Source organism: Prenolepis imparis, unplaced genomic scaffold, assembly GCF_030444845.1.
Source record: "Prenolepis imparis isolate NDT839.2.m4 unplaced genomic scaffold, iyPreImpa1.0 SCAF_4, whole genome shotgun sequence".
Taxonomy (NCBI): Eukaryota; Metazoa; Arthropoda; class Insecta; order Hymenoptera; family Formicidae; genus Prenolepis; species Prenolepis imparis.
The window spans coordinates 2,445,343-2,473,218 of NW_028141162.1; the positions used below are offsets into that span (position 1 = coordinate 2,445,343).

General features: G+C 37.5%; 1 protein-coding gene across 1 annotated transcript in view; it reads right to left on the bottom strand.

Moving 5' to 3' along the window:
* Positions 1-211: 211 nt before the first annotated feature.
* The window catches only part of Sei (potassium voltage-gated channel seizure), a 105,007-nt gene continuing 77,342 nt past the window's right edge, over positions 212-27,876 (bottom strand). Inside the window, 17 exon segments of the mRNA XM_083035358.1 lie at positions 212-5,946; positions 6,252-6,485; positions 7,509-7,586; positions 7,771-8,086; positions 8,305-8,426; positions 8,428-8,440; positions 8,989-9,084; positions 9,829-9,953; positions 10,201-10,385; positions 10,652-10,988; positions 11,104-11,413; positions 11,700-11,820; positions 11,890-12,010; positions 12,282-12,436; positions 15,955-15,975; positions 17,353-17,534; positions 18,288-18,531. Of these exon segments, the coding sequence (XP_082891484.1) occupies positions 5,598-5,946; positions 6,252-6,485; positions 7,509-7,586; positions 7,771-8,086; positions 8,305-8,426; positions 8,428-8,440; positions 8,989-9,084; positions 9,829-9,953; positions 10,201-10,385; positions 10,652-10,988; positions 11,104-11,413; positions 11,700-11,820; positions 11,890-12,010; positions 12,282-12,436; positions 15,955-15,975; positions 17,353-17,534; positions 18,288-18,531 (3,009 nt within the window). The 3' untranslated portion in view covers positions 212-5,597.

The following is a 27,876-nucleotide window of genomic DNA, read 5'->3' on the forward strand; positions in this document are numbered from 1 at the left end:
TAGAAATTATAAATATTTATCAAGAATTATAGAGCAACGAAAATTAGAATTAATCTTTTCGGTCCATATTTATGTTCGATAATTGACGATTTGTTTCTCGTGATATCGTTGAGAATAATTTATTAATTGCACAAAGGAACGACAGATCAGAGGGATAGCTCAAGGAAGCTGGAATTATAATGAGGCAAATATGAATAAATAAATGCGTAAATTGGCATAGTGAAAATATGTAATAAACATATTTTATGCAATATATGAAAACTTATAGATACACAACACGGCTTCGTCACCATCGGTACCACCGCCACTCCTAGCACCTGCTCCACCGCCAATCACCATCGTCGATCGTCTCGCATTTTCGATCGAATCTCTGCCAACTAACAGTCTAAACGCGATATAATATAGAAAATTTAATATTTCATATCCATAACGTGTGATTTAGCAACATCTGAAATTGCAGTATTCGCGCACCGCTTTTCTCTCGTATTTAAAATCTAATTAAACTAATTATAAGTGTAATTTGCAGCATAATTAAAAAATAAATGCAGAGAAACAATGCCTCAGTTTCCAAATGAATATAACTAAAGCTAATGAATTGAACTTTTATTTCCCATTCAAGATCTTTGTTTCTTCTCCGTCCTGGGGAGAAAACATCGAAAGTTTCGGTAACGTGACGAACCCGCAGGACCATCTCGTCCTGGAGTGTTAGCTGGAGGGCAGGAGCGAAGCGGGGGCGGTGCAAAAAGTATCTCCTTTGTCACGCTCACTTTCAAACTAATTTCCATGTTACGTGTTTACAAATCAGTGCGCTCGGCGTACGTACAATCGTACATAATCCAAGAGATTATATCATATATATATATATGTATATACAGAACAATCGTAAATCGCTGAATCTGGATAAAGAACACGCGATTAGATTCAGCTACCGCGGTTGTGAGGATCCTCCATCCATTGCTTTCTTTTTTCTCCTCGTTCTTCACGTTTTGCTACTCTTCTACTTTGCACGCGAAACTTTCTCGATCTCGAATCGATACGGAATTTAGTTGCGAGCTTCGTTAAATACGCGTCTTCCGCCTTTGAAATCGATACTTACTTTTGCAAGTAAGTGCCCTTGCACAGACCTGGACGTGACTCTTTTCGTTCGCAACGTGAATCCACCTCGAACCTATTTTATCCACGCGTTTTTTTTTTTTTTCGTCGTGAGTGGACCCAACCGCGGTAGAAAAAAAAGCAAGAGGCGGTTTCGATGAGAGATCGCAGGATTCTATTTTCATCGGCGCGGACAGGCGATAGAGATTGAGAAGATCTGAGGGATTAAGGTACTCGATGATATTCGTGCGTAGTCACTCGAAAGACGAAGGACGAAGTGTACATTATCGCGAAAAAAAGAACCGATGGAAAGATCCCGGATGATCCTATTTCGATGACAGAATCGCGCTCAGCATTCTCTTGCAAGCGATTTCGAAATTGCCGGAACTAGAAAGGCTCTCCGCGATACCAAAGCTCCTCGAAATTCTACAAAGAGACAGACGCGAGCGCGTATCGGTGCCAATCACGTATTCGGTATAACAAAGATTAAAAAGTCGACATAATTAGAACTGAATTCTTGAAAAAAAGAGCGTCATTCGTCCGCTGCTTGTCACATTTTTCCCTCGGATTGAAAAAAATAGCAGCCGGTTTGCTTTCGTTGAATGACAAGATAATTTCTCAACGGAGTCTTTCTCTCTCTCTCTCTCTCTCTCTATTTCCTCTTTGAATTGTGGAATATGACATTTTAATGACAAAAAATATGGGATATTTCTTTGCTTCCAAGATGAATTTCCCCGATAAGACTCTTAGAGCGAGTTCCATACTATATGGCGACTTTTTAATCGTAATCACAGGACATTTGCCTCAGCTGCTCTCGATCTCCTGCTTTGGAATTGAAGAAGCGACGCATTTTTTTCTTGCACAGCATAAGTTTATAATTGGGCGCAGACACTATGTATAAAATGTTACATATGTTTCCCCGCGCGCGAGAAAGATGTAGCGTGTTAAAAGTGTACGTTTAAACGTAGAGTCTACTACTCATAATCGCTCGCGCACTCGTCGGGGAGTCGGAGTCGTCGAAAATCCGCGATCGGTCGCGCGACCACTCGAGTTGCGACTTTTGTAATTTCATAATGCAAGAAGAGACAACTTTTCGACTGTTCTTCACTTGGCGGTCTCGCGCGTTCAGCAATCTTCGCCAGCTGCATCCGTCTCTGTGCGACTGAGGGCGATCACGTTTTGCCAACCAGTTAAAGTCTCTCACAATCAATATTTCTCATCGAGCTTTCAATCCTGTCATGTTCAGATTATTTCCGAATGTCAAAAGAAAATTGAAATAATTTTCAATTTTATTTCCTTCAAAATTATTACTTTTACACACAGACTACTTCATCGAATACAAATTTTACACCGAAAGTGTCTTCCACAATTTAAATATCCTTCATATAATTCTAATATGAATAAAATACATGGATAATATTGTATATTCTTGATTTGTCGCGATTATTTAATATTATATAAGATAAAATTATGAGCATTGCTTCTTCACATTCTTTATATTCGTCTATAAAAATATTAATTGAGACAACATCAAAATAGATAATCCTTAATTGGTACGACACAATATTGGTACTTATATAATACAGTCAGTTTATCTTTCCAAAATAAAGAAAAAAACAAGAAAAAATTGTAGATATTTATTTGTATAAGACACAAATAAAGAAATTAAAAATTCTTCATGTTCATAATGCGGCATTCTAATAGATAATGCCATACCAGTTAAGGAGTGATGTATCTTTTTACAGACTTGTATTATTCTTCGAGTGGGGGGAACCAGCCCCCGGTTTACATTTCCGTTTTACAATTCTGTTTAATTGATATGGCGACAGAGGCCAGGCAATGATATGTATTTTTTTAAATTATACGTCTGATTCGAGACAGGTTTCGTGCGGCGAACGTGGTCGTCCTCGGCCGGGACCACGCCGGGCTTTCTTCCTCTTCCTTTATAAAGTATCGTACCTAAAATCGTACAACGCCTGCCGTGTACCTAAGTGCGAGAATCCACGTGTGCTGCGTGTACTACTGGTAATTTAACAATAAAAAAATCGCTATCTGCGAAATTGAAAGCTGCGTTCCCTCTTCCCTCCTCCCACCCTCCCTCATTATTAGCGCTGCGCCGCTGCATCACCGCTTCGTCGCAGAGAGTTAACTATGAATCGTGTGTGTTTAATCGTTACATCGAATGTATTCAGTTACAGTCTAGAATACTGAGCAAAGAACGAACAGATCAGCGATCGGTGATCCGTGAACGATCTCGAAGCGCCATTCCCATGAATCTCTATCCGATACTCCTCTCTTTCTCTCTCCTTCTTATTCTCTCGTCTCGATCGCGTTGAAAATCGCAAATGTAAAAATTTACGTAAACTCGCGAGCCACAAGATAAGACTCCTAGGATCGATCGATCGCTGCTTTCCAGCCTTTTTAAACCGATTCGCGATCACTAATGATGGAAAATAGAGATATTGCGGGAGGACAAGAAATGAAAAGAGAGGAAGAGAAACCAACGTTTATACACGTTTAGGAGCAATAGCGACTCGAAATGCTTTGTAAAAAATTTATAGAATATATATAATATATATACACACACATCTATATGTTTTCCCCTCTCTGTATATGTATATATATGTAGAAATATATATTATTGCGTAGGCATTATGTCGTCGGTGTTATTTTCTTCATCTCTCCCTTCCTCCCCTTCACACTCGCGCTTCTTTCATTGCTATATAATAGTGATAATAATAATAATAATAATAATCATAAGAATACTAATAATAATAGTAATCATAATAATTACGATAATATAATAACAATCATAATTATAAGGATCTTGATATCGTCTAATGTCGCCTGTACGACATATCCTGTCGCATATTCTGTCTGTATAAAGGACATGGCTATTACTTTGTACGGCGGCTGAAAAAATCGTTTCTTCTCGTGTTCCACCAATGTTCCGGCTTAAATTACTATGTGACAATATCTTTCGGCACCGCGAAACTTGTCTTAAGTACTCGTTACCTTAATACCGTCGTCTAACGTTGCCTATAAGCAAGAATAAAAAAGAAGATGCCCTAATTCGATCGTCTTAATTAATAACCCGCCAGAAATCGCGTCTATTCGCTACTTTTCGCTCTTTCACTCACCAGCGAAAAGATATCGATAGGAAAGTGTATTGCATTTCTACCGCAATTTAATATATTGAAATGCGGAATCGAAGGCTGCCAAAATATTCTGTGCTATAATAATAAATCAGCTAAAACGTTCATTTTTTTCAACATATGCACATTTAATGTTTAATCATCGCAAACTTGTATTTATTGTGAGAATGCGATATCTAACGGGTTAGATATTTCTTTTTATTTTTCGACCGTTCAATCTTGCGCAAGACGAACCACCAGGTTCGCGATTTCGTCCTCCGTCAAAATCTCCGCGATTCCATATGTATGTACTTTCAATGCATTTTTCTTTCGCCTTTAATCGTGCCTATCTTATGATATACAGCGCGTACGAGTGTGTCAACGTGTAAATATATATAAATAATTATTTGCGATCTTGTGTGAGTAAAATAATTGGCGTCTAATTGGCGATACGGTATATTTCTTTCGTTTGCTTCTCTTCGACGCGTAAAAAATCGATATGAAAAAACGAAATATTGAATTGTCCGAACTGCTCTCGGGAATCCTGAAGAGACAAGCGCTCGTCGACCTGAAGCCGAATATGTCTGAAGAGCCTAAAATCGTACGATGATTTTTTTTTAATAAGCGTACATTTACATTATACGAAAATGTACATTTCGCAGCCGATTTCTCTTGCCGCTATTTCGAGTACAAAAAATGATCTTTGCGCTTACAGGTCCGTTGATGTTTCTAGAGCGTGCGCAACCGGAGGAAGCATATAGTTCATAGTTTATTATTTTTCTTTTTAAAAAATGTCAAATTTTTTCGATTTTTTTCTCAACGCTTAATATTAATACCTTATCGTAATATATAATTTTTCGTAACTTTTCTATCACGTAATACTCTTGTAATTCTCACAATTCGTGGAATATTATTATTACTTGCATATTTTTTTTGTATCATAATTCGAATAAAAAGTTTAAAAAATCATCTCGATGTATAAACAAGGTTTATTATACCTCAACTCGCTATGCCATTCTTTTTAATTTTTCCAACTTTGTAATGTAAACGAAGTATTAGCAAATGGAGATTCCTACTTTCAACCCTCTACGCTTCCTTCAACGTTACACGCTCTAAGGTTGACCTGCAGGCGTCGCGTTACGTTGCTCGCGGCTCGGCTGTATGATTTAACTTCGAGATAAGCGTCGTGTCGCGTTGACTACGTTGTTCGATCGAATTAAAAACGAGATTCCCTCGAGAGAGGGATCAAACGGCCCCGGTCGCGCGTCTCCTCATCGCGACTTTCCGCGGACTTTCCCCTCGGGACGAGCCGATTCTCACGGCAATGTCGTATAGCTGTCAACTAACAAACCACGTTTCCCTACTTTCCCCTTAACTACCGTGATCTTGATCGAGTTCGTCCAGCGACTCGAGCCTGGCGATCGGCGCCTCGTTTATCGTGAACTCCCACGACACGTCTTCGCTGGTCTGTCTCGAGGACTCCTGCTGTCGCGACCCGCTTGCCTGCTGTCCCCTGCCTCCGCCTTCCTGCTGTCTGCCCTCTGACCGACCCTGTTGCCCCGACCCGGACTCGGTACCGTTGCCACCGCGATGGTTCAAGGGGTCCTTGCGCGAGTCGCCGCTACGAGGACGCTGGGCACCAGCCCCCCGTTCCTCCGATACCACGCAGCTCCAGGGATCCTCGCCTTCCGGCTCCGATCGTTTATTGAACGAGCTGTATCTATCGCAGGGCACGCTTTCATCAACGCGGTTGGTAGGGTCGTCCCGATCGGCGTCGTGCGTCGGTTACCAAACGCGGATGGAAAGCATTTCAATGTTCGCGATTGGCAACCGACGCGCGGTAGCGCGTTTTCCAAGCCGAAAGACAAAGTTGGAAGCAGTAGGATACGATAAACTGTTAGAACGAGTCGCGAAAACGATGGAAAAGGCGCTACCATCGACAGTCGAATGTGTTATTTAGAGCCAAAGTTGTGCAGTTCTCTGTTTCATTCGCGGGCGAAAACTACCCTTTACCAAACTACCTACCCACTCCGGTATTCACCCCGTCTGAAGGCGGCGGGCTGACTGTGCCAAGCGTGAGCCTGTTGCTGCGTGGTGGTAGGTACAGCAAGATCGACCGGTTGGCTCTGCGACCTCGTGGGCCCAGTGCGGTTGTTCAACGCCGTCTGCAGCGCCGTCGCGAGAGCGGACGTCTCAGACGTGACGGTCAGCCGCGACGTGCCCGACGATGCGGAGGTCGGCTCCCTCGTGGGAGGTCTACTATAGAGGGGAATGTCGTTCTCGTATCAGCTGATCGACGCGCGATGCGCGCGAGCTTTCTCGTTTAAGTAAATATAGAACCGCTAATGGTAGCTGAGCGAGATAATAATACTTGAAGCGTACGTGGTTATATGTACAGTGGAATATTCGACAGGTTTCTAATCCTCTAAGTTTGATTCCGAGCAGTGTCACGACGCCCTCGGGGGATCGACCACGTAATCGGGACATCGACCATTTTTTGTTGGCTACGATTGGTTGATACGAATGATAGATGATAATGATGATGATGATGATGATGAGAGTAATATATATTCAAATATGCGCGACAGATAATTAAGAGTGAAGGATTTGTCATATCTCATATCAAAAAAGATCAGTTTTTTCAACTATAGTTTAATTAACTACATGTAAAAAGATATAAAAAATAATTAAGCTAAAGTTAGCCAACATTGTTGTCAACTACTGCTAAGAGAGAGCCAAGTATTTTCTTCGATAGCTTTCGAACCGAAAAAGAATGCCTACATATTATGCAGAGATTATATGTCAGAGCAAGTACAGATAGAAAAATGTAAGAGAGAAGTACGTGCGAAAATTAGAAAACTTTCTAATAAAAAATATTATTTTGATCTCAAATTAATGTTTCTTGCATTTCTAAGTTTTTTATATTATGAACTTTGTCATATCATTTATACAAGTGTCAAAGCGTGCGACGTTATAAATGTATCTACGAAAAGAGTGTATCAAAAATACAATGCTCTAAGATATACATCGTTATATGTTTTAAAAGAAAAACTACATCTCTGCTTTACATAAAATTGTCGATGCCGGTCATTAACCCGATTCGATTATTGATTTTTATTATAAAATTATAATTTTATAATATCATGCTTGCAATCCAAGGAAAAATTTAAATTTCTCGACATTATGTATATATATATATGTTAATTATTAATACTTAACTCGACGCGTCCGTGACACTGCTCGCACAAAAGGTTCAAAGAAGAATAACGTGATAATGGTCACCTTCGGCACTTGTCCAACTTTTCCAAAATAAAAGACGCCGAAATCAAATGCAACTGATCCAGGGATTTCGAAAGAAGGCTTCACAAGAATAATAAAATATCGATTACTTCCTGCGGTTCTCTTAGGTTTCAATTCGTAGGAGTCTACCATATCGCGGAACATACATCATCGTAAATCCTCTACCGAGTATCCGAACGCGATCCGACTAGGATAATTAGAAGCGAAATTTAACGCGCGAGATTCCGGATTTTCGCTAACTTACCTGAACAAGCCGTGCGATGTGCTGGGCTGAATCTTTCCGTTTCCGTTGCTCGCCGGAACCGTCGGCGGTTGCGGCTCGCTGGCCGATCTCTGGACCAAGGCTGGTGCCCGGCTGCTCGGTTTCGCGCCCGTGGTTCCCGGCATCATCTCGATGCTGGAGCTCTCCCTGGACGAGTTGAGCGTCTGCTGGAGCAAGCTCAGGATCAATCTGATGTCGCCGGCCATCGAATGCTCTAGCGAGGACACCTGTCGCGACAGCAGATCGATCCTGGCGTTGATCTCCTCCACGGGCCGACCCGGGCCGCTCTGGAAGTCGCCTGAAAGAGCGAATTCGGTATTCATTTCGCGACAATTCGATTAAGGAATGCGTGCACAACTCGCATTACATCTCACGATAATAAGGGCCGATGTAATGATGAATGTACGAGATGGACAACACAAGGCGCGCGCGGAATTTCATATCGGCGAATGACAAGTGAAAAATAATGAAAGAGTCATGCGTAAATTACTGAGATTAAGAGAAATGAGCCCCTACCATGGGAATGAGGATGCTGCGGGGGCGATGGTGTGGTGTAGTGGCTCGACGTTGTCGAAGTGGGATGAACGACGTTGTGACTGAGGCTACTCTCGCCAGTGGCGGAACTCCGGCGCGCCGGTTAGCGGCGCGGTTACTAGGTTTAAACGCCACCAGTGAATATCGCGAATATATGCAGGTAAAAAGAAAAAAAAAGAGAGAGAATGAGAGAGATAAAGAGAGAGAGAGAGAGAGAGAGAGAGAGAGAGAGAGAGAGAGAGAGAGAGAGAGAGAGAGAGAGAGAGAGAGAGAGAGAGAGAGAGAGAGAGAGAGAGAGAGAGAGAGAGAGAGAGAGAGAGAGAGGAGAGAGAGAGAGAGAGAGAGAGAGAGAGAGAGAGAGAGAGAGAGAGAGAGAGAGAGAGAGAGAGAGAGAGAGAGAGAGAGAGAGAGAGAGAGAGAGAGAGAGAGGGCGAGTATAAAAGGGAATATTTTTATCGCACATACACACAAATATATATTATCCCGCGCTAAGGGATTTTTCACTACGGCGTGCACCGCGATCAAGGGATATAAGTCAATCGACGGTCATACGTTCTCTTCTGGATTCTGGCGAGCGAACGGTGCAGCGAATCTCTGCAGGTCGGGGACGATTTAAATCGTGCCAATCTACTTCGATAATACTCGAAATATCCCAAGTATACTTACTTTGCTTGGCGAGGTAATCGTTGCTGGTAAGAGGCTGCAGATGAATCTTGTGCTGACGTAGATCCGGTATGCTGCGCTTGAGATGGGTTAGCATGCCTGAACAACCAGGTTTCAAGGTGTTATCGAACTTGGGATTCAAACGAAAAGCAATACGCAAAGAGCTTAAAAGAAGGAGAGAAAGAAATAAAAAGAGAAAGAAAAGAAAGGGAAAAAGAAAAAAAAACTCTATAACAGGAGAGTGTCATATAACATTAATAAAACGCTAAGTATAGACCGAAAGAATCGATAATATAATGTGAGCTACATCGAGCTGGAGGCAAAATACATTTTAAAAAGCCTACGAAAAAAATACGGCTTTAATATCACTTTACAAATTATAAGCGAATCTGAGTAATTGATATCCTAGGATCCACGTTTACGTCGCGCATTTAGCGCTAAATGTATTTACATGATACTCTTATCTTTATTCAGTGTAATATTAGGTAAATAAAATTAAAAATCGGGCGAATTTAACTGAGATTTACAAATACATTTTGCGCTATATGTGAAACGTTAATTTTAATGCGAGCGTAAATGTTTGCAATCTATTTTTAAATTTTTACAAGGGATTCTGCTATTATTAGTTAAAAAGAAAATATCAAAAAAATCTGAAACCTCGATCAATTAAAAGAAGATATCCTGCTTTATGGAGGTTCTATATCATCGTGCAAAGAACATACAACATTCCTCAAATAGGATATTAGGAACAAACATGAGAAAAAGAGATAGAGAGATAAAGATCGTAATATCGGTTTTCTGAAGCGAGAAAATCGATCGAGAGAAATATATAATCGCTCTCACCAGTAATCGAATTTAAAGTTGAACTTCTCTGCTTGGGCTCGTCGAATTCCAGATTCAACGGTGTTACATCCTGACCGGCTTTGTCTGTGCTGAATTCCAAGATACCATGGCCACTGCCTTTATCACTGTAACAGATCAAAATAAAATTGAGGATATATTACAGAGTATTTGATTCAATCAATCTATCCATATTCAATAAACATTGTATTTTTATCTTTCTTTAATTTCTAAATAATTTGTAATTATTTTTGTTTTGTTAATTTATTCTTTAAATATCAATTTCAATATCAATTATTATTATTATTTTAATTTATTATAATCAATTATAATAAATTGAGAAATAAATATAAGTAGAAAAAAATAATGTCTTACTAGTCATCTTGATCGTCTTGCAAGGAATCTTGTCGACCTGTGGGAATAAGATTTGTGCCAGGACCACCGGGTCCTCGACGATATCTTGGTGGACGGAAAGCGAACCTCCTAGCGTCGACGTCGACGTCGGTTGGTGTGCTGACAGGAAACCTTGCTGATATTGGATCGACACCAGCCTGCTCCTCCTGAGATGAAATAATAATTTAATATCACTTGCGAATTGGACTGTTGCAATTATATTAGCTTAGCGCGAATATAAATTATTAAGCTAAATTAAATAATAATCGTGAAGCAAAATTGGAACGAAAATAAAAGTTCATTCTCAAGATTATAAAACATAATGTAATTATATATTTTTTCTTTATAAATATATATATTTTTTCTTTATAAATTTTATGATAAGCTAATACTAAAATTTTTGAAGCAAAACAGAGAGAGAGAAAGTACTCACATCTCGCATGTTAAAAGTAATCTCGAGATTTTGGCTGAAGTGGTTGGAGAACTCCGGATAAAGCGCCAGAACATCAAGTAGATCATCCCGATGGATTTTATGAAGATCACAATAAGTAAGAGCGCGAACGTTACAGGACGATTTTCCGACCGTCGGATAAATGCACGGATTCTCGCCGAATATGTCGTCCTTGCCCAGAATGGCCATCACGATGTCGTCCTTCAAAATCTCGATACTCCCGCGAGATATAAAATACAGGGAGGTCAGCACGTCCCCGCGATGAACTAAAGTATCACCCGGCGGCGCATGTGTCGTTTTAAACTTTAAGGACAATGCCCTGTTTCGCGAAAGAAAACCAAGACCTTTCCATCATGCGAATCAATTATGCGTAAAAGTCACATATGTATTAAAACAAGGATGCAAGATTTTTGAAATACATCAGGAATAATTACCTTAAACAGCCTGGACTGGCCTCCTCGAAGGCTCGGCAATTGTTTAAAAGATTCCTATTGAGATGAAGACAGATGTCAGCCTGAAGGCACTCGGGGAATCCTTTTAGAACACTGTTCATGTCAATGCCGTTCGTATACGTCCACGCGTGTTGAAAATACTCCTCCAATCGTTGGCGAAGGGGATTCGGGATCTGATGGAATCTTATAAATTCCCTGACTCGGAGCATCTGCGTGTGATATCGAGCTGTGCCACTGTACAACCTCTGAATAATCGCCGATACATTACCGAAGATGCTAGCGTACATCAGGGCTGAAATCGTCGTAACATAAAGTAAATTTCGCGAATATTCAGCGGTTTCAGGCACAAATTAAATGTGACAAAAGATGTTAAAAGAATTTAAAGAAAGCTTTCCGCACGAAGAATATTAAATATTAATATTTTTTTTCTCATAAAAGATTTATTGTCGAAAAGCATTTATTTTTACCTATTTTTATTATTGTTTAAATTTTTATCTAATTATTATATTTCTATTAATATTGATTATATCATCTTTAATAGTGCCTCTATGCACAGATCCGATTATCTATAAACTCACATCCGATTAACATGACGATTATTGTAAAGATTTTCTCGGCGTCGGTATTGGGCGCCACGTTTCCAAAGCCTACGGACGTAAGACTACTGAAGGTAAAATACAGCGCCGTGATATAGCGACTCTGGAAAAAGTTATATCGTCAAGCAAAAGAGTTTTCAAATAAAACGTAGCTCAAGAACGGATGGCTTACTTTTATGCTCGGTCCACCAGTGTTATTGTGAAAATAAAACTGATGCGTGTCGTTGGCTAAAATATCCAGCCAACCAACTTTACTCTTCAGAGTCGGTCTCTCGGCGTTTCCTATGGCGTACCTTTAAAAAACGCGAAATACCCACGTAATATGCCTAATTCAGGACGTCTTCAAGAATATTACAAGGATATTGCTTCGAATTACATATTTTTTAATTCATTTTTTAAATTAATTTAAAGCTTGCAATAAAGGAGAGTTTCTCATAAAAATTTCTTTAAGAAAAATCAACTTCAAAGTGATGATAGCTGAAGAGATCTATTATAGATACTAGATGTAATTAAAGATGTAATTAAATTCGCAATATAAGAAGCACTTTAAAAGATATTACTTACCATATACACGCCATCCAATGAGCAATAAGGGCGAAGGTGGCCATTAAGAGCAACAAAACTGCAGCTCCATACTCGCTGTATCTATCAATCTTTCTGGCTACTCTGACGAGACGCAGTAGACGGGCCGTCTTCAAGAGTCCGATCAGGGTCGTTGTCTGAAAATAATTTGTCATTTTTTCCATCTTTTAAACGCCCGCGAAACATCTCCTTTCTCCTCCAGTTTCCACTTTCGAGACACAGAAATCGGCCTTACTCAACGCCGTCTGTTACTACTTATATACATTTGCTTATACTACTTATACATTTTCGAAATATAGTAACGCATAATTGCCTTATGTAACAAACTGCTCGTGCGAAGATGAATCGTGCCTTTGCAACAAAATGTGCGACATATACACAAAACAAAAATATAAGAGATACTTTAATCTTTATTTTTTAATATAATTATTTTTCCATTTCTCGATACAGAGACGCTCTGCTTCTTTCGCATCAAAGTCATACAAATCATGATATCTACAGGTTGAGTCTATCATTTCCACTATACATTCCATTACACGTGCCTCGCACAAACAGGCATTTATCAGAAACCTAATGATATATATGACATTCGCGTTAGGAAGGTCCCATTTCCATGTTGCAAGTGTCACTCCCGCCGGAAGTCGTCACTCCGGTTGCACATCAATCGCTGAAACGGAGAACATTACTCGTCGGAATATCACGCGCATGATATTTCGTCGAATTCCAAATACCAGAGTTGAAACTCGCCGCGCCTAGTTCAATTTAGTCGCAAATTGACATTTTAAAGATTGAGATAATTTTTAGAATTTTCGTGCCATTTTGTTAAAGCGTCGCATCCATCTCTCGAGACGACTGAAGTGACGACTTTCTTGTTGTAAGTAAGCTCGACTCACATCAATTGAAGAGAGAAAGAGAAAAAGAAAGGATAGAAAAGGAGTTTTTTTTTTTCTAAATTTATGTAGAGTTTCGAGAAGAATAAAAATTTATTCGGGGTTTCCACAAGATACATCAAATTACGACTGCTATTGATGTATCTAATTGAATTAAAGTATGATAACAATTCAAATCGGCTGGCAAGCAATCGCCGAAATAAAAAAAAAAAGCTATATTCATCGAAATTAATTAGGCAATTTAGGAAAAAAAGAAACGGAGATTTCTGTCATGCTTTCTCTTCGTTCTTACCTGCCAAAAATTCGAAAACTCTCCGTTTAAGAAAAATTACTTTTAAACATTACAGTAACAGTAAGTGTACATAGATTGAACGTTTTTACATTTAAAGAGATCGAGTTCGATACTTTTATGATTATTATGCAAAATCCATCATGTTTTATTCGAAACAATCCGATTAATCTTCAGATTAATATTCGCGTGAATTTAAAGCTCTCAGCGTGTTATAAATATATTTGAAACGGATAAAAGTATCGTCTTTCGAACATTTTTTTCTCAACACACACGCGACTCGTTGCACGTTAAAAGAAAAGCGCGTAAGCGGCAGAAAACACTTATGTACAAAAGTTCTTAGGCAATTGAAAGCGCGTAGCACTTTTTGTAGCAATAGAAAGCACAAATATATACATAGATATACATAAGAAAAGAACGATTGTAAAAATTAATTTCGTCGAAAAATTTGATATTAAAATTTGAATTAATAATATAATTTAGAATGAGAAATATAATTAATTTATGAAGAGCAAAGTTTGAACTTTAGAAAACAATATCATCATTTATTTGCTCTTTCAATCGCCACAGATAGAATGTAAACCTCTGTTAAGCGTAGAAAAATAAACATACGCACACAAACACACACACACACGCAAGTTAAATCGAATAAAAATCACCGGTCAGAAAATTTTTCGCTTTTTCAGTCGAGTACGATCACGATCTTATACAGTTTGCAATAAAAAGGCGTAATAAAAAAATACATAAAGAAGCTCGATAACAAAATGATAGAACCAATATAGTATTAAAACTAACAATAAGTAGAGAGAAGAACAGCTGAAGCGTAATTGCTGACGAAATCGCGATGAGATATTTTCAATCTGAGAGAGTGTTTTCATATCGTGTTATTGTTCGCTATTGTACGCGTTTATTCGTGTATGTGTTCGTAGTCGATTGTGTATATGCGTGTGTATTCTGTGATTAAAATTCACATCCTGTAAAAATCTTTGAAAATGAATTTTTTCCCGTCCAGAGTGATTTGAGATTTTGTCCGGTTCGATAAAAACCTTTTTATTTTGTATCTTTCAAAATCCATTAAAACGTAATCAATCTTTGATTAATTTAGAAGAAGTATCACTATTCGTATATCGGATTAAGATTGATGAATTCACGAAAGCGTGTGAGGTCAAATACATGTTTGTAGATTCGATAAATATTAATTGATTAATTTTAAATAATTTTGCGAAATATGACCAAGGCAATCGATAAATAAGCGTTGCTCGCCCTGCAACCCCAAAAAGGACACGAGACTCGAGCGATTAAAGCAAGCCCAAAATCGATTTACTTACTAGAAACAAAATTCGACAAGCTGGATGCAAGAAGGCTAAACAATGTGAATAAAATAAACGAAACTCGCCGTAGAAATACTGCGAAAATCGTGCGATCGTATACGCGACTCGACGTTCAATATCTGATAAGAAAGTTTCTAATTAAAAAATATAATAGCTATAACTATAGTTTCTCACCAGATATTGCATCGCGCAAATCGCTTCTGTTATAGGATAAATCCGATGTAAATTTTCGACAGAAATTTCAATCTTTCTGTTCCGTGAATTAAAATTCAGTGCTTCGGATAAAATTAAACGCGCGCATCTGCTACATTAGAATTCTACATTTACATAACTGAATATTAATTAATTTTTTTCTATTCAATATTATGTAAATTTCGAAAACTTGCATTGGCGCACACGTGCATATATTCAATCGTTAATATTATTCGGACTTTAATAATTGTTCCTGCAACGCGCGAACCGAGTTCGTGGGATCGTGTAGAGATGCAATACGCTTAATATGCTCAATGTAACTCTGTGCAATTCAAATCTTGCACAAACGGACTGATCGAAAAAGCGTATTAGCGTTATATGATTTCGTATAGTAATCTCAAAAGGGGGAAAAAACATGCACATTCTTCACGATAATTTTAGTATATCGTACGCAAAAAGAATAGAGTTGATGGAAATTCTGCTTTCTTATATTACAATTTGATAAATTTTTAAAAATAGGCACGTGAAATTACCCAAGAAAATCAGAGCAGAGGCAGACAATTGCCATCAACTTTATTCGATACTCCGGTAAAATGGGGTTGCAGTAATCGAGTGAGGTGTATGTACGTATCGCGTGAGGACTTTTGATCGCCGTGGTCGAGAAGGGACGGACGGTTTATATTGCAAGAGAAACTGTGCTAATTGTAAGAGTATGTGAGATGTGTAACATGTGTTTAAGCGGTTTGTATACATGAGAGAAAGAGAGACAGAGAGAGAGAGAGAGAAAAAGAGATAAAGAGAAGAAATAGTTAGTAGGAAAAAAATCGTGATTGCGGTGTGATTTTAATCGTATGGTGTAAAAACGGTGTAAAAATTGTAATCCGCATTAAGTAATAACGAAAAAAGACACGTCAGTGAGAAAGAATCTCTTGTGTATATATGTGTCAACTAACCTCGTCCTTGTCCAAGCCGAGCTACGAAAACGTTAAACTGAGGTTAAAATTTGTTCTCTTCATATTCGTGAGGATAATTAATAATTTCATTTTTTTCAGATTTGTTACGTTTAATCGCTCGCTTAAAAATAGGAATGTCGGAAAAATCATAGGTCACGTTTCGCTTGAAACAAAATTGCCGAGACGGATGACTTTGTTAATTATTATCTCATTGAGTAAACCTTGATTGGGGATATAAGTAACATTCTTGTCTCTTTCAGGAACGCGCGATAAAATTAAATTAATCACGGAAGAGGAGTTATTTACGTTCATCACATTTTTCTTACGCTATATAGATCTCTTTCATTAGCCACCGTTCACAAAATCCAGGGAGAGAGACAAATAAAGATCAACTCATGATAGAAAATTCAAAAGAATTTATAAACGAAAAAACGAATAAAAAAAAACCACACGACTGAAAAAAAAAGTAGAAGAGAATCTTGACGAAGATTTGTATATAGTCTAATACTTTGACAATCAGAGCAGAAATTTTCACAGCGACAGACTATATTTACTTACATATTTATGAACAGTGTATGCAAACAAACATACGTGTGCGTACAGGTACGAGCCAGACAAAGGGATTATTCACTTATGCTGAGTTACACATGTCGTCTCGGCTTATACGTATAATTGCCATTAAATGTCGCGTTGTTGATTCAGCTCATGTTATTAACGCGCATCTGGTCTTAGAGCGAAAATCCGACGTGAATTAACGTGAGACTTCGCGATTGATTATTCGACGCACGTGTACCACACGTTCGACGTTGTGTAAAATCGTCCCGGGAGGCGAGAAAACGAGTTAAAACGTTTCTCGTCCATCCGTACGTATACATTGTGTGCACATTAACACGACGACTCGACTAATTCTCGACAAAGGTATAAACGAAATCATTCAACACCGAGAGAAATGATCGAAAATAGGAAGAAACGAACTAAGCACCAGTTCGGTCAAAGTCACATCTATGGGTGTGTAACTTGGGCTCGGCATGTCATCCTAATCATATATTTATCAACTAACACCGACATTCTCTCTCTAGAAAACTCGCCCGGCGATCTGGCGTCCGCGAGTGTCACTTCTTACATTACGAATATTGTTTTTATATTATTTTTGTCGCGCAGTTTTCTCTCGTCTAGATTTAAAAGTACGCGATTAACACACGCGACGACTTGCGCGAACGTACATAAAATACCACGAATTCTTAATAATTTTTCTACGAAAGAATTTTTGCTCGCGCTCGCGAACGACTAGCTGCAAATTGGCATAAGAGAGGTGAATCCCGTAAACACCAGATTCCGGCTTGGAAAAAAAAAAAAAAAAAAAAATCTAAGGAATGCAAAGCGTGCGACGAAACTTACCTCGTCAGTATCCGAGCCAACGAGTAGGAGGTCGAAAGGAATGGCAGCCACCAGGTCGATGATGAACCAGCCCTTCAGGTAATGGACGGCTATCTTTCCAGGATGGGACACCACTTCATCGTTGCTGTTGACGAACGTCGTGCGAAAATTTATAATGATGTCCACGATGAAGGTGACGTCGACTGAAAAAATAAATAAGAACACGTTTTATATTGTACTTTGCAAAGAAATTGATATAATTCTTTGATATTTATATATCGCAAATTTAATCTATCAAATTTTTTATTATATATTAAAATACAGACAGTGTTACGTGAATTCTTATTTCTTTTTTGTTCGTTCCAATAATTATCGAATCTATAATTAAAGTTTCAAAAATCCTCACAAAGCTAAAACCAATCGCACTGAGGCTGAATAATGAAAGATAAAAGTCCGTTCGGACATTTCTCCAATTTCTTCTTCGTTCGTTCTATTTTCACACTATTGTCTCCTTATCCACTTTATTGTTTCAGACAGTCGTGACATGTTATCCGCGTCCTAGCTACGTTATATGAAACATTACACGATTCCATGCTCACAGACGTCGATATCAAATTTAAAACTTTTTTATTTTAAAACTGTATTCTAAGAGTCGACTCTACTTCTCAACGTCAAAAAAAACTTCTTATTTTAAGCGCGAGTCTCTTTATTTTTCTTTCTAAATATAGAATTAATAAAAGTTAAATTATAGTACCTATTAAAAAACTAACGTACTGAGTTAAGAAAAAACAATATTATTATCATTACTATCATTATTTCATTTGTAATTTGCATATTAATTGATATTATAGATAAAAATAATTATTTATATTTTTAATATTACTTTATTCACACAATTTTAGTTATTTTAAAAATAAAAGAAAAGAAAAAGATTATAAATTTGAATAATAACTTACCTATAAAGTCTATGATGACGATGGGGTCGTCACTGTACTTTTTATTCTTTCTGCTGTTATAATCCGGATCCGACAGAACGAAGGCGGCGACGTATGGCGTAAATATGGCGGTGTACATCACGAGTAACAATATAATCCAATCCCAGACCGCCTTGAACGGCGAATAGTGTAATATGGTCCACTTGTGGATTCTGGGGGATTGTAATTTGTACTCTGGGAGAACGTCTGCTCCGAGGGACAGTACCTGCGGCAGATTACATTAAAATTTTCAGAAAAAATTTCCTCTCTTTCAAATCTTTTCTCTTTAAACTGTCAACAAAAAAAAAATAGAGATCCATTACACGGAATAAAATGTTTCACGACTGGTAACAAAAAAAAAAGGTGGCGTGTTATATATAAAGTCAACGAACGATCCGTATACACGGAACTTTCTGTGTGTACATACAAGATGTACGTCACACTTGTGTGAGAGGTATAAGATAACGGAAAATGGTTTTCCATCAGCATGTCATTCATACTTCACGTTCTGGCAACATCGTTACACGTTACGCGTCGTTCGTACTAAAGTATATCTCATGGTAAAAGACACTTATGGACCACGCGAAGTTGGATGACGTTTGATCATGTCACGTCACTTTTATGAGATGGGGAGGAAAAACGCGGAAGCAACTGTTTGCTGACCTATCTAACGCAGAAGCGTTTCGAGTTACTTATTTTATACTTTGTCATGTAAAATTGTTCGCGCTCTTGCAAAGGACAGATTAGCAAACAACTTAAATGATGATAGAAAATGCAAATTTGAGAGAGAACAAGTGGTAGCGATCCGTAAAAAATTTTCCGTACATCCATTTCGTCAACCCGATCCGGCCAATGAACGAAAGCGGATCTTGCGAATCACGTCGCCCCACATTTTCGCAAACATCGCGTCCACAGCTGGCGATATCCACTCCTACCGATCAAGTTGCTGTTTTCCCACTGAAGGGATTATAGTCACAAGTATCCGAACAGGCTTAGAACGAGCTTAGAACAGGCTTCGTGTTAGTGAGGGAGCTTAACCACTTAATTGTCGCCGTAATCCGCGATTCTACTAAAGCGTCGTGTTCTCAATATTCCGTCGCAATTCCAAGCTACGACCGATTTGCAGCGCGATCAATTCTGCAGAGGGGATGAAACCACCAAAACACGAAACGTCAATGTGACAACAAGTTACACGACCATCGTATAGAAGTTTCGAACGCGAAATTTCAAAATTTAATCAATTTGCGTTGGCAAATAGGTCAACAGTTCGAGCTTTTCTCTTTCTCGAAAAACGGGCTAATATTTCGAGTTATTGATCCTTCTGGCACTCGTGAATCGAGAACACTTGTTTACGGTGCGCGTGAGAGGAGGGAAGAACCGGAAGAGCGCCGGCCGAGCACCAGCTGAACACTGGTGTAATGCAGCCCGACCAAGGGAGGTGTTCGTTCGATTGGCTTGGGATTGGCCGGCTGCCGCTGCTGGTCATAAGAAACGGCGTGTCAGGGTAGTAGTACACCCTTAACTGGCACATTTTGGTGCGCGCCAAGTGTCGGGGGGTATGCAAAACACTAAGCCGTCGAGAGTCATCGGTCTACCCTGGTCTAACAAGAAATTGCTAGAGAAAGTCGATAACGATAATCCGCGCTCAAGAGGCTCGTACGGCAAACTGATGATCTTACCCGGGATAAAGTCGCAGTTTGCTCCCTGTTTCTCTCTGTACATGCGTGTACCGTCGTTTTATTATTATCAACCCCCTGTTAATAAATGACCGGAGAGCGGATAAAAATGGAAAATAGGATATGCATTGCTGATGCCTGGAGAATGAGACATTCAACGAGCGACCATCATTATGTTATTGGATGATTGTTACGAGTATTTTTATCAACATGCATTCTATACTTGCACAAATTGATCTTCTGAAATAATTCTTAATTTTCTTCCTAAATATCAGCATATATTTTTCTAAGGTATTTAAAGATATGGCATTGTTAATTGACACAATCTCTTATCTGCTTTAGCGAAAATCCAATGTCGCGAACAGCGATTGTACTTATTTTTTAATCTTGTCCGATTAGCTTGATATCGCGCGTGAATATAATATTCATCGAATAATAACTAATAACAAGTAATGCACCTTGTTGTAGACATTTTTAAAGAGAAGCAAGCTAACGTTCGAGTCTCTTCCTTCGGGTTTATCGACTTTTTATTATCAGCTTGCATCTGATAGAAAGTGTATAGTCAGGCGGGAAGGCGAGGTAGAAACCCGCTGGTTGGCTCGTCCGAGACAGCCACGAGAATGTAAATTCAACTAGATCATGTTTTATTCATGCAGTTGATGTTAAGTGAGAAGGGTTGTCGTGAGAATGACCTCATTCCAATGACCCGAAGTTATCGCGGCAATTAGTGTTGTCCTTTAAATAAGACATTTTTCTTAAGAAGAAAATAGATTTATAACGCGTAAAAAAAAAGATATATATACATCACACATACATCATACACAAATAAATATACATATCATTTATACAAATAAATTACACTATATAATTATATAATAGTTAAAAATATTATGCTATATATAAATAAATATTTTTGATCATCTCGCTTTGTAATTTTCTTTTTTTTTCTTTCTTTGCAATTCTCTATTTAGTTAATTATCTTTTATGTATTGGGAAATAAAAGTTTCAAAATTACGAAGCTAAATGGCAGAGCTTAAAAGACGGGGGAGAAGTTTCTTTAGCGTAACTCTTAATTGTAACTTTATCGCAATTAATTGATATCATCATTTATCCAGATATATTAACGATATGGAATTTCCTATCTATCTAAGATGCTTCATGGGTGCAATCGAGACAAAGTGATCGAATACGAAGGAGGATGGTGTTAGTCACATAGTTACCGCGCGCCATGACCTGGAATCAGTTGCTGCGTTATGTGATTATTATCTATCAGCGTTCAACGAACCAGGAAAAATAGCATGAAAATAAGTCCGGTGAAAAATTACGAGCGCAACGACAAGGAATTTTTTTTTTCTTCAAGAACTTATCATCCGATTCGTTGCATTTTAGCGAAATTTTTGTAAAGACGCTTGAATAAATTTTATGCATATTAAATTAACTGGATTTTATGCATATTAAATTAACTGGATAAATTAACAAAGATTGATGTAAAAGTCTAAGAATACTTCTGTTCAATATATATTTAAATTTTAATGGGCTAGAAAGAACTAGACGCGGATGGTAGTGCGTCAATTTCAAGGAAAACTAATTTTTATTGAAACTAATTAGTTGTGCACAGGGCATAAAGTTTCTTTGGTACGATGCCAAGTAATTAAATAAATCTCAATTCGAAAGATTTTATTTTTAACAAACCCCTCTATTTTCCCTAAAGAAGCGTAGGTGAGAAAAATATCGGGGTGAAGTCACTGAATCGAGAATCAAGTCTTTCGCTTACCGGTTGATCGATCTTATCACTGAGTTATTCAAATTCCATTATTTCCCTACTACTATCAGTAAAGTGGAGTTTATTAAAAATAAAATTTCAAATTAAGATTTATTTAATTACTCGATATTGTATCAAAAAATTGTGCCCTGTGCACATCTATGTATTTCACAATGAGAGTCTTACTAAAGTCTTAGTTGTTATTTCTGTTCAAATTCACAAGATGCTATTTATGAGCAGCAATTTGCGGCTACATCTTTTCATTTCGATAGCCCGACTCTCTCAAAGCCGGATTTAATATTTGCAGACTCACGGCGGAACCATGTTTTCCCCGCATAAATATGTACTCGATATGCGTGCAAGTGAAATGTGTATTCGCGGCTTCCATAATGAAGGCCTTTAAAGCAGCTTTGAAAGTTCTTGGGCGAAGCTTGAGAATATTCTCCGCGATTTCTATCTGAATAACGATCGTCCTCGTAAAATTCGTACGTAGCAATAAAACAAGAAATTTAAGCGTCACATTTAAAACCTTCTTTAGCAACAAGAATAAACCGACAGTTAGTTATTCGCCAGGCGTGCTTATTTTATATTAAACACTTCGATATAATGTGGAAGGTAACATTGTATAAATTATTCGAAAATAAAATTTACTCCAAACTTCATCAAATGTCGAAGACAATAATCCATCATAAAAGCAATTGAACATATTTTCACGACGCGTTTCGAAGTGCCATCTGAAAATGAGGTCGCGTTAATGATAATGTAGAACGCATTCGCTCATAATGTGTTTCAACGAAGAGAAAGCTTCTATCCAGGCTCCTGTGTTATACAGTTTTTATTTGTTATTCATAACGGGTCAATCCGATAAAAGCATTCATCCGCATTTCGGATTATATTGCGATCGATACTGGTACGGAATATACGCGCCATTCCGTAGTAGATAGGATGAATACGTTTGTGTTACAAAGGCTTGATAGCGCTGATAAACGCGAATAAACAATGACTTGATTAGAACAGCGAGAGAGGAACACAGACACCGCAAAAGCAAATTTGATGTGAATTACGTAGCTTCTATAATTATCTAATTATCATTGCAATCTACTCAACAATGGTAGATAAATGTATACCGGTTTCGTATTACAATGCCAATAATTATATCTGCAATGTTTAATTTTTGTACAGATAAATAAATAGAGATAATACATAGTTGATGTAATGCATATAGTTCATAGTTTATCACCGTGATTACAATTTGCTAATGTAAATTCGTAGAATTTACATTAAATGTAATATTAGTAAATTCGAAGAATATAATTGTATTTTTAATAATTCTATCGAAATGCAAGAAAGTAATGCGAGTAATACAAACATCGATTACCGTCGACAGAGTCGAACCAAACTTCTGCTTCTTTCCCTTCATAAAATATGAGCGCATCATGGTTCCTGACATTCTTACGAAGTATTCCAGAGTCATTCTCAACCGTGGCGAATTCCGCTTGAAAGATACTTGCGCGTTTTTAGTATGCGCGCAAAAATGAAAGCGAACAATGTAGGAGAAACTACCTGTTTCTCTACTGACTTTTTTATCAAACTTTTTCACTAACAATAAGTAGTTTCCAATGTCTCTCGGCCATATGTAGCTTGCGAGATAAAATTCACATTATAAACCGGATCTCGCAAGTTGAGTTCGCTAAAATTGGAGAGCAAATTGCAGTTGATAATAAACGTTAGTTTAACGCTATCCTCAACACATCCTGATGTTTGGTTTGTATTTTGACAAGGAGAACACTCAGGACATTTTACAGATTCTCCTCAGTCCTTCATCTTGTCAAGACAATTATCGTTTATTTGCAGCATCCGTAATCAGAGGAAATTCGAAAGTAAAACTTTCACTCTCATACCAAATTCAATATAGCCATTTTGAAAAATTTTATTAAATCATACGTCTGTAAAATCATGCTTCTTTGTGCAAACGTTGCAAATAGAGGCGAAGTAGATAATGGCATTTTCTGGTTAGACAATGTCGATACATTCTTTGAGAGCTTTCTAGGTATTTCTTCAATATACGAAGATAAAGGAGAAATCACGCAGTTTTACGTTGTCTTTGCGGCAAACTTGATCGATTCGCTAAAGAGTCTGTTGTTTCCCGATTCTTCTTCGTACCGTACAAAAGATCTCATCACTGATTCAAACAGTTCTTGAGAAGCCAAGAAGATACGATCAAAGAGCCATCGATTAAAATTCAATCAGTTCCGAAAATTTAACGTTTTGTTGAATTTATCATAAACATTCTAATTAAACAGTTAAATCTTGATGAGTTATCCTTGATGTTCAATTTATGTTATTACTTCTGGTTAAAAGATCTAAATATCGTATCAATATAGCAAGCACTGATTCGATCTTTCGCCGCAAGATTTTAAATAGATACTCGAAAAATTCATCCACAGTAAAATTAATCGATCGAAAAATTAAAATTAATTATTTTGTCAATATTTCCATCAATTTATCCATCTATTTCAGTTGAAGCGTCTTTGCGATTTCGATGCAATCTCTGAAAAATTTTCCAACGTGACAATTTCTCAATATCTCATAAAACACCGATGACAATCTCCGTAGTGCAAAATCTTGTATGTTGAATAATTAAAATCTCTGAAGGACATAGTCTTCGGGGATATCGAGCAAATTCCCGTAAATTTCATGAAGTCACTTTTACTCACATTTCACAAATTTATCTTCTGCGAAGGGACCGATTTGAAATAGGTGAGGATGACATTCACGTCAAAATGATATTAGACGGAACTTTTTCGGTTTAGAAAATTTCCACACGATTTCGGTCCATCCACTTTCAGCGGATTTCACGAGGGAGATTTTTTACAACTGTATCGGATTCCGCAATATGATATTGAATTTTTCACGATGCTATTTGCGAAGTTCTGAAGTTAGAAGGAATTCTGGATTTCGGTCGAGTTCACTTGAGAGAGAAATCTCACGGGACGCTCTCCACGCTCGGTTTCAGTTTCCGCAGGAGAATCGGATTAGGCAGAATAACGACAGTGATTATTGCAGGTTCACCGCGACGCGGAAAATCTAATGATTCCAGTCGGATGGAATCGGAGTTCTTCTCAGGGATGCCGTACGAATTCCTCCAGCAAGGTGATCTAATTTCGGTTCTCAACCGCTTCGATTTCGCGGCCGCACGCTCGCGTACGCGCGGCAAAACTAAGCGCTCGAGAGATCTGTTTCAGGCGAAGTCAGCCCAACGGCGCCGAGGTTGCATGTCGAGGAGTGCTTTCTCGAAAACATCTGCCCCTACTCGGTCCAAACGATTTCATAGCCCGTTAGGAATGATCGCGATTTGCGTACACCCGGTATACGCGAGGATTGTAAAAGCAGATCGTAAGAATTCGAAATAAAACCAGAGAATAACAAATCGGAACAAAAACAGACACATATTAGACATATGTGTAATCAAATTCTTGATTGTTGACTTTCATCGAAGAGCATTTCTCAAGTTTTTAACGATATAATTGTAATATATTCGATATTTGTAAAAAAAATATGCGTAGAAAAATTTGCTATTTTGCAATATCATTTCTTTATTAATTATTCGAACGCAAGTAGAATCGATAAAATGAAGCGAATTCTTTCAATAAAGAAATGTAATTTATTTAATCGTGAATTGATAAATTAATCTCAAATTTACACGGTAAAGATAAATTGCACACGCATTTAAATTCTTTATTTCTCTCAACACAAATTATATTATTTATGTGCTTGCTAATTATTTATCCTAATATAAATAAAAATATGAATTTTTCATTAAAGAGATGATTTAAATAACCGAATTAAAAATGAATTAAAAAATCGAATTGATTGCCAATATAATAAAAACTACTGAAATAGGTTTTCTTTTAAAGAAAAGAGAAAATAGAAAAAATTACTAAAACGTAAATTTAAATGCGCTTCTGGATATTACAGCTGCGATGAAGATATAAGATCGCGAATGGCTTTGCTCCAGTATCGGACATAAGTCGTAATAAAGCACGGATCGTAAAAATCAGAAATAGGGCGGGGATAAAAGTGTCAAGGTGTATTCGCCGATATTCATAAGGCTGATTCATCCAGTAGCAACGAAAGTTTTCCCTTTCGTATATAGCCGAATAATCTTGAATTTTTTTTCTTCGTGCAATTATTCACTCGAGTTTTAAACAATTTGCATTTAAATTAATTCAAATTACGAGGTCCAATTAAGAACAATCAACTTTACAAAAGAACAGAAAATGATGCATTAAGATACGCTGTCAGGATAGAAGCAATTCTATTGTGATCTTATTCCACATGTGTCGACAATAATTCTATTATACGTTTAAAAGTTAATATATACGCGGCAGGGCGGAACTTTCACTTCAATTCTTTTATGATTATGACATTAATTTAATAATGCATCGATCGTATGCTAAGTGTACTCGAAAAGGTCGCGTTGAGTGACAGCGACTGACATTTTATGAGCATATTCAATCAATCATTTTAACCGCGTGGCGAGACGACCGAGATGAGGCATATAGTGTCCAGCTTTATGAAATTAAAAACTGAAACACGCGACGGACAAGTTGCGCATTACTTCCGAATAAAGTTCGTAGACTCGCAATTAGAACTGTGTGACGATAACATTCACTTCTTATCTTTTTATTAACCAGCTAATCTGTTTCTTTCATTAGTATAATTAATGAGCGAAGCGGAATATTACGCGGGGCTACTAAATGTATGCAATACAATGTTTCTATTACGCAATTATTATTTCAATTGTATTATTTCGTCGTGGATTCTGTTAATTAATAATTTTTCTATTAATTAATATTTTTTTTGCTTATAAGCTCGATATAAAATAGTTTGAGAGATTAGAAAGAAAATTGAAATTTTTCTCACGAGTGCATTAATGTTTGCAATTTATCTCACAAATTTACAAATTTTAAATAATGTGTTTCAATGTAAGAATTATTTTAAATTAATTCAGTTTCTCTCTCCGCCATGATAAAATTAATTAATTATTTTTCCGCAGTCGTACTTCGACTAACATCAGCAATTTCTTTCGGGAGGAAGACTAAATACTAACAATAAATATTTTAGCACAGTTGTATATTTTCGGAAAGGCAACGCGATATTGCACGTGTTTATCGTGCAGCTGTAAAATTTAATTACTGAAAGTAACCAAGCAGGCAACCGTGAATATGTTTTCAGACATCTCGACTGTTAATCGTATACCGTGCGCTGTTTTACAGGCGGAAATTACGAGCCTTAACTTGAAAAACAAGCGTAATCCATCCTATGGGCGTTTTAAACACGACCGTAATATCGCCTCCGCCTTTTTATTATTAATTAAAAAAAGTCGCTCGGTATATCTTCTTTTTTCATGCTGTCGCTTTAGCCAAATATATCATGGTTAAGAAAAGACTTTGCTTTACAACATTAGCCAGACTTGAACTAATAAAACTTTGATTAAAAACTAAATGTTTGATAAGTTTTTAACTGTAATGCTATGCACATTTATTAATTATTATGTGTTTGAAATAAGCAGTACATTTTTCTTTTATTTTTAATACATTCCTTCACATTCTCTGTCTGTCTTTATTCTTGAAGAGACAATTATGTATCGATCTGATAATAATTGCACAGCTGTGCGCGAGGTAAAACGTTATCAATCGCTTCTATCGCGATCGTATCTGTGTCTTTCATTAAGAAGAGACCGATTTATCTTCTATTTATCATTGCACAAGTCCCGTGCGTGTGCAATACTCGTATCAATTAATTTGCAGACCATAAGAGGCTCTCGCGAGAATTCTCGAGCATTGAAGAGAACATTCAGTCAATTATTTTAACGCTCTATCAGAAAACGTAGGGATACGATAGCGCTAATGCTTCGGTCACTTTAATAATGACCATATAAATGCACTAATTGCCTGCTTTATAAATCGGCGTGACAGATCACATAAAGGCGTGTTTGCTCGATGGCACGAGGGACCTTTTTCACAAATTAAGTTTCGCAATTCCCACTTTCATTTGTAAAGTACTTTGCCGAGTACAAAATACAAAGTTAGAATTTAACGTCGCGAAATTGTTGAATGCAAGGTTGCGC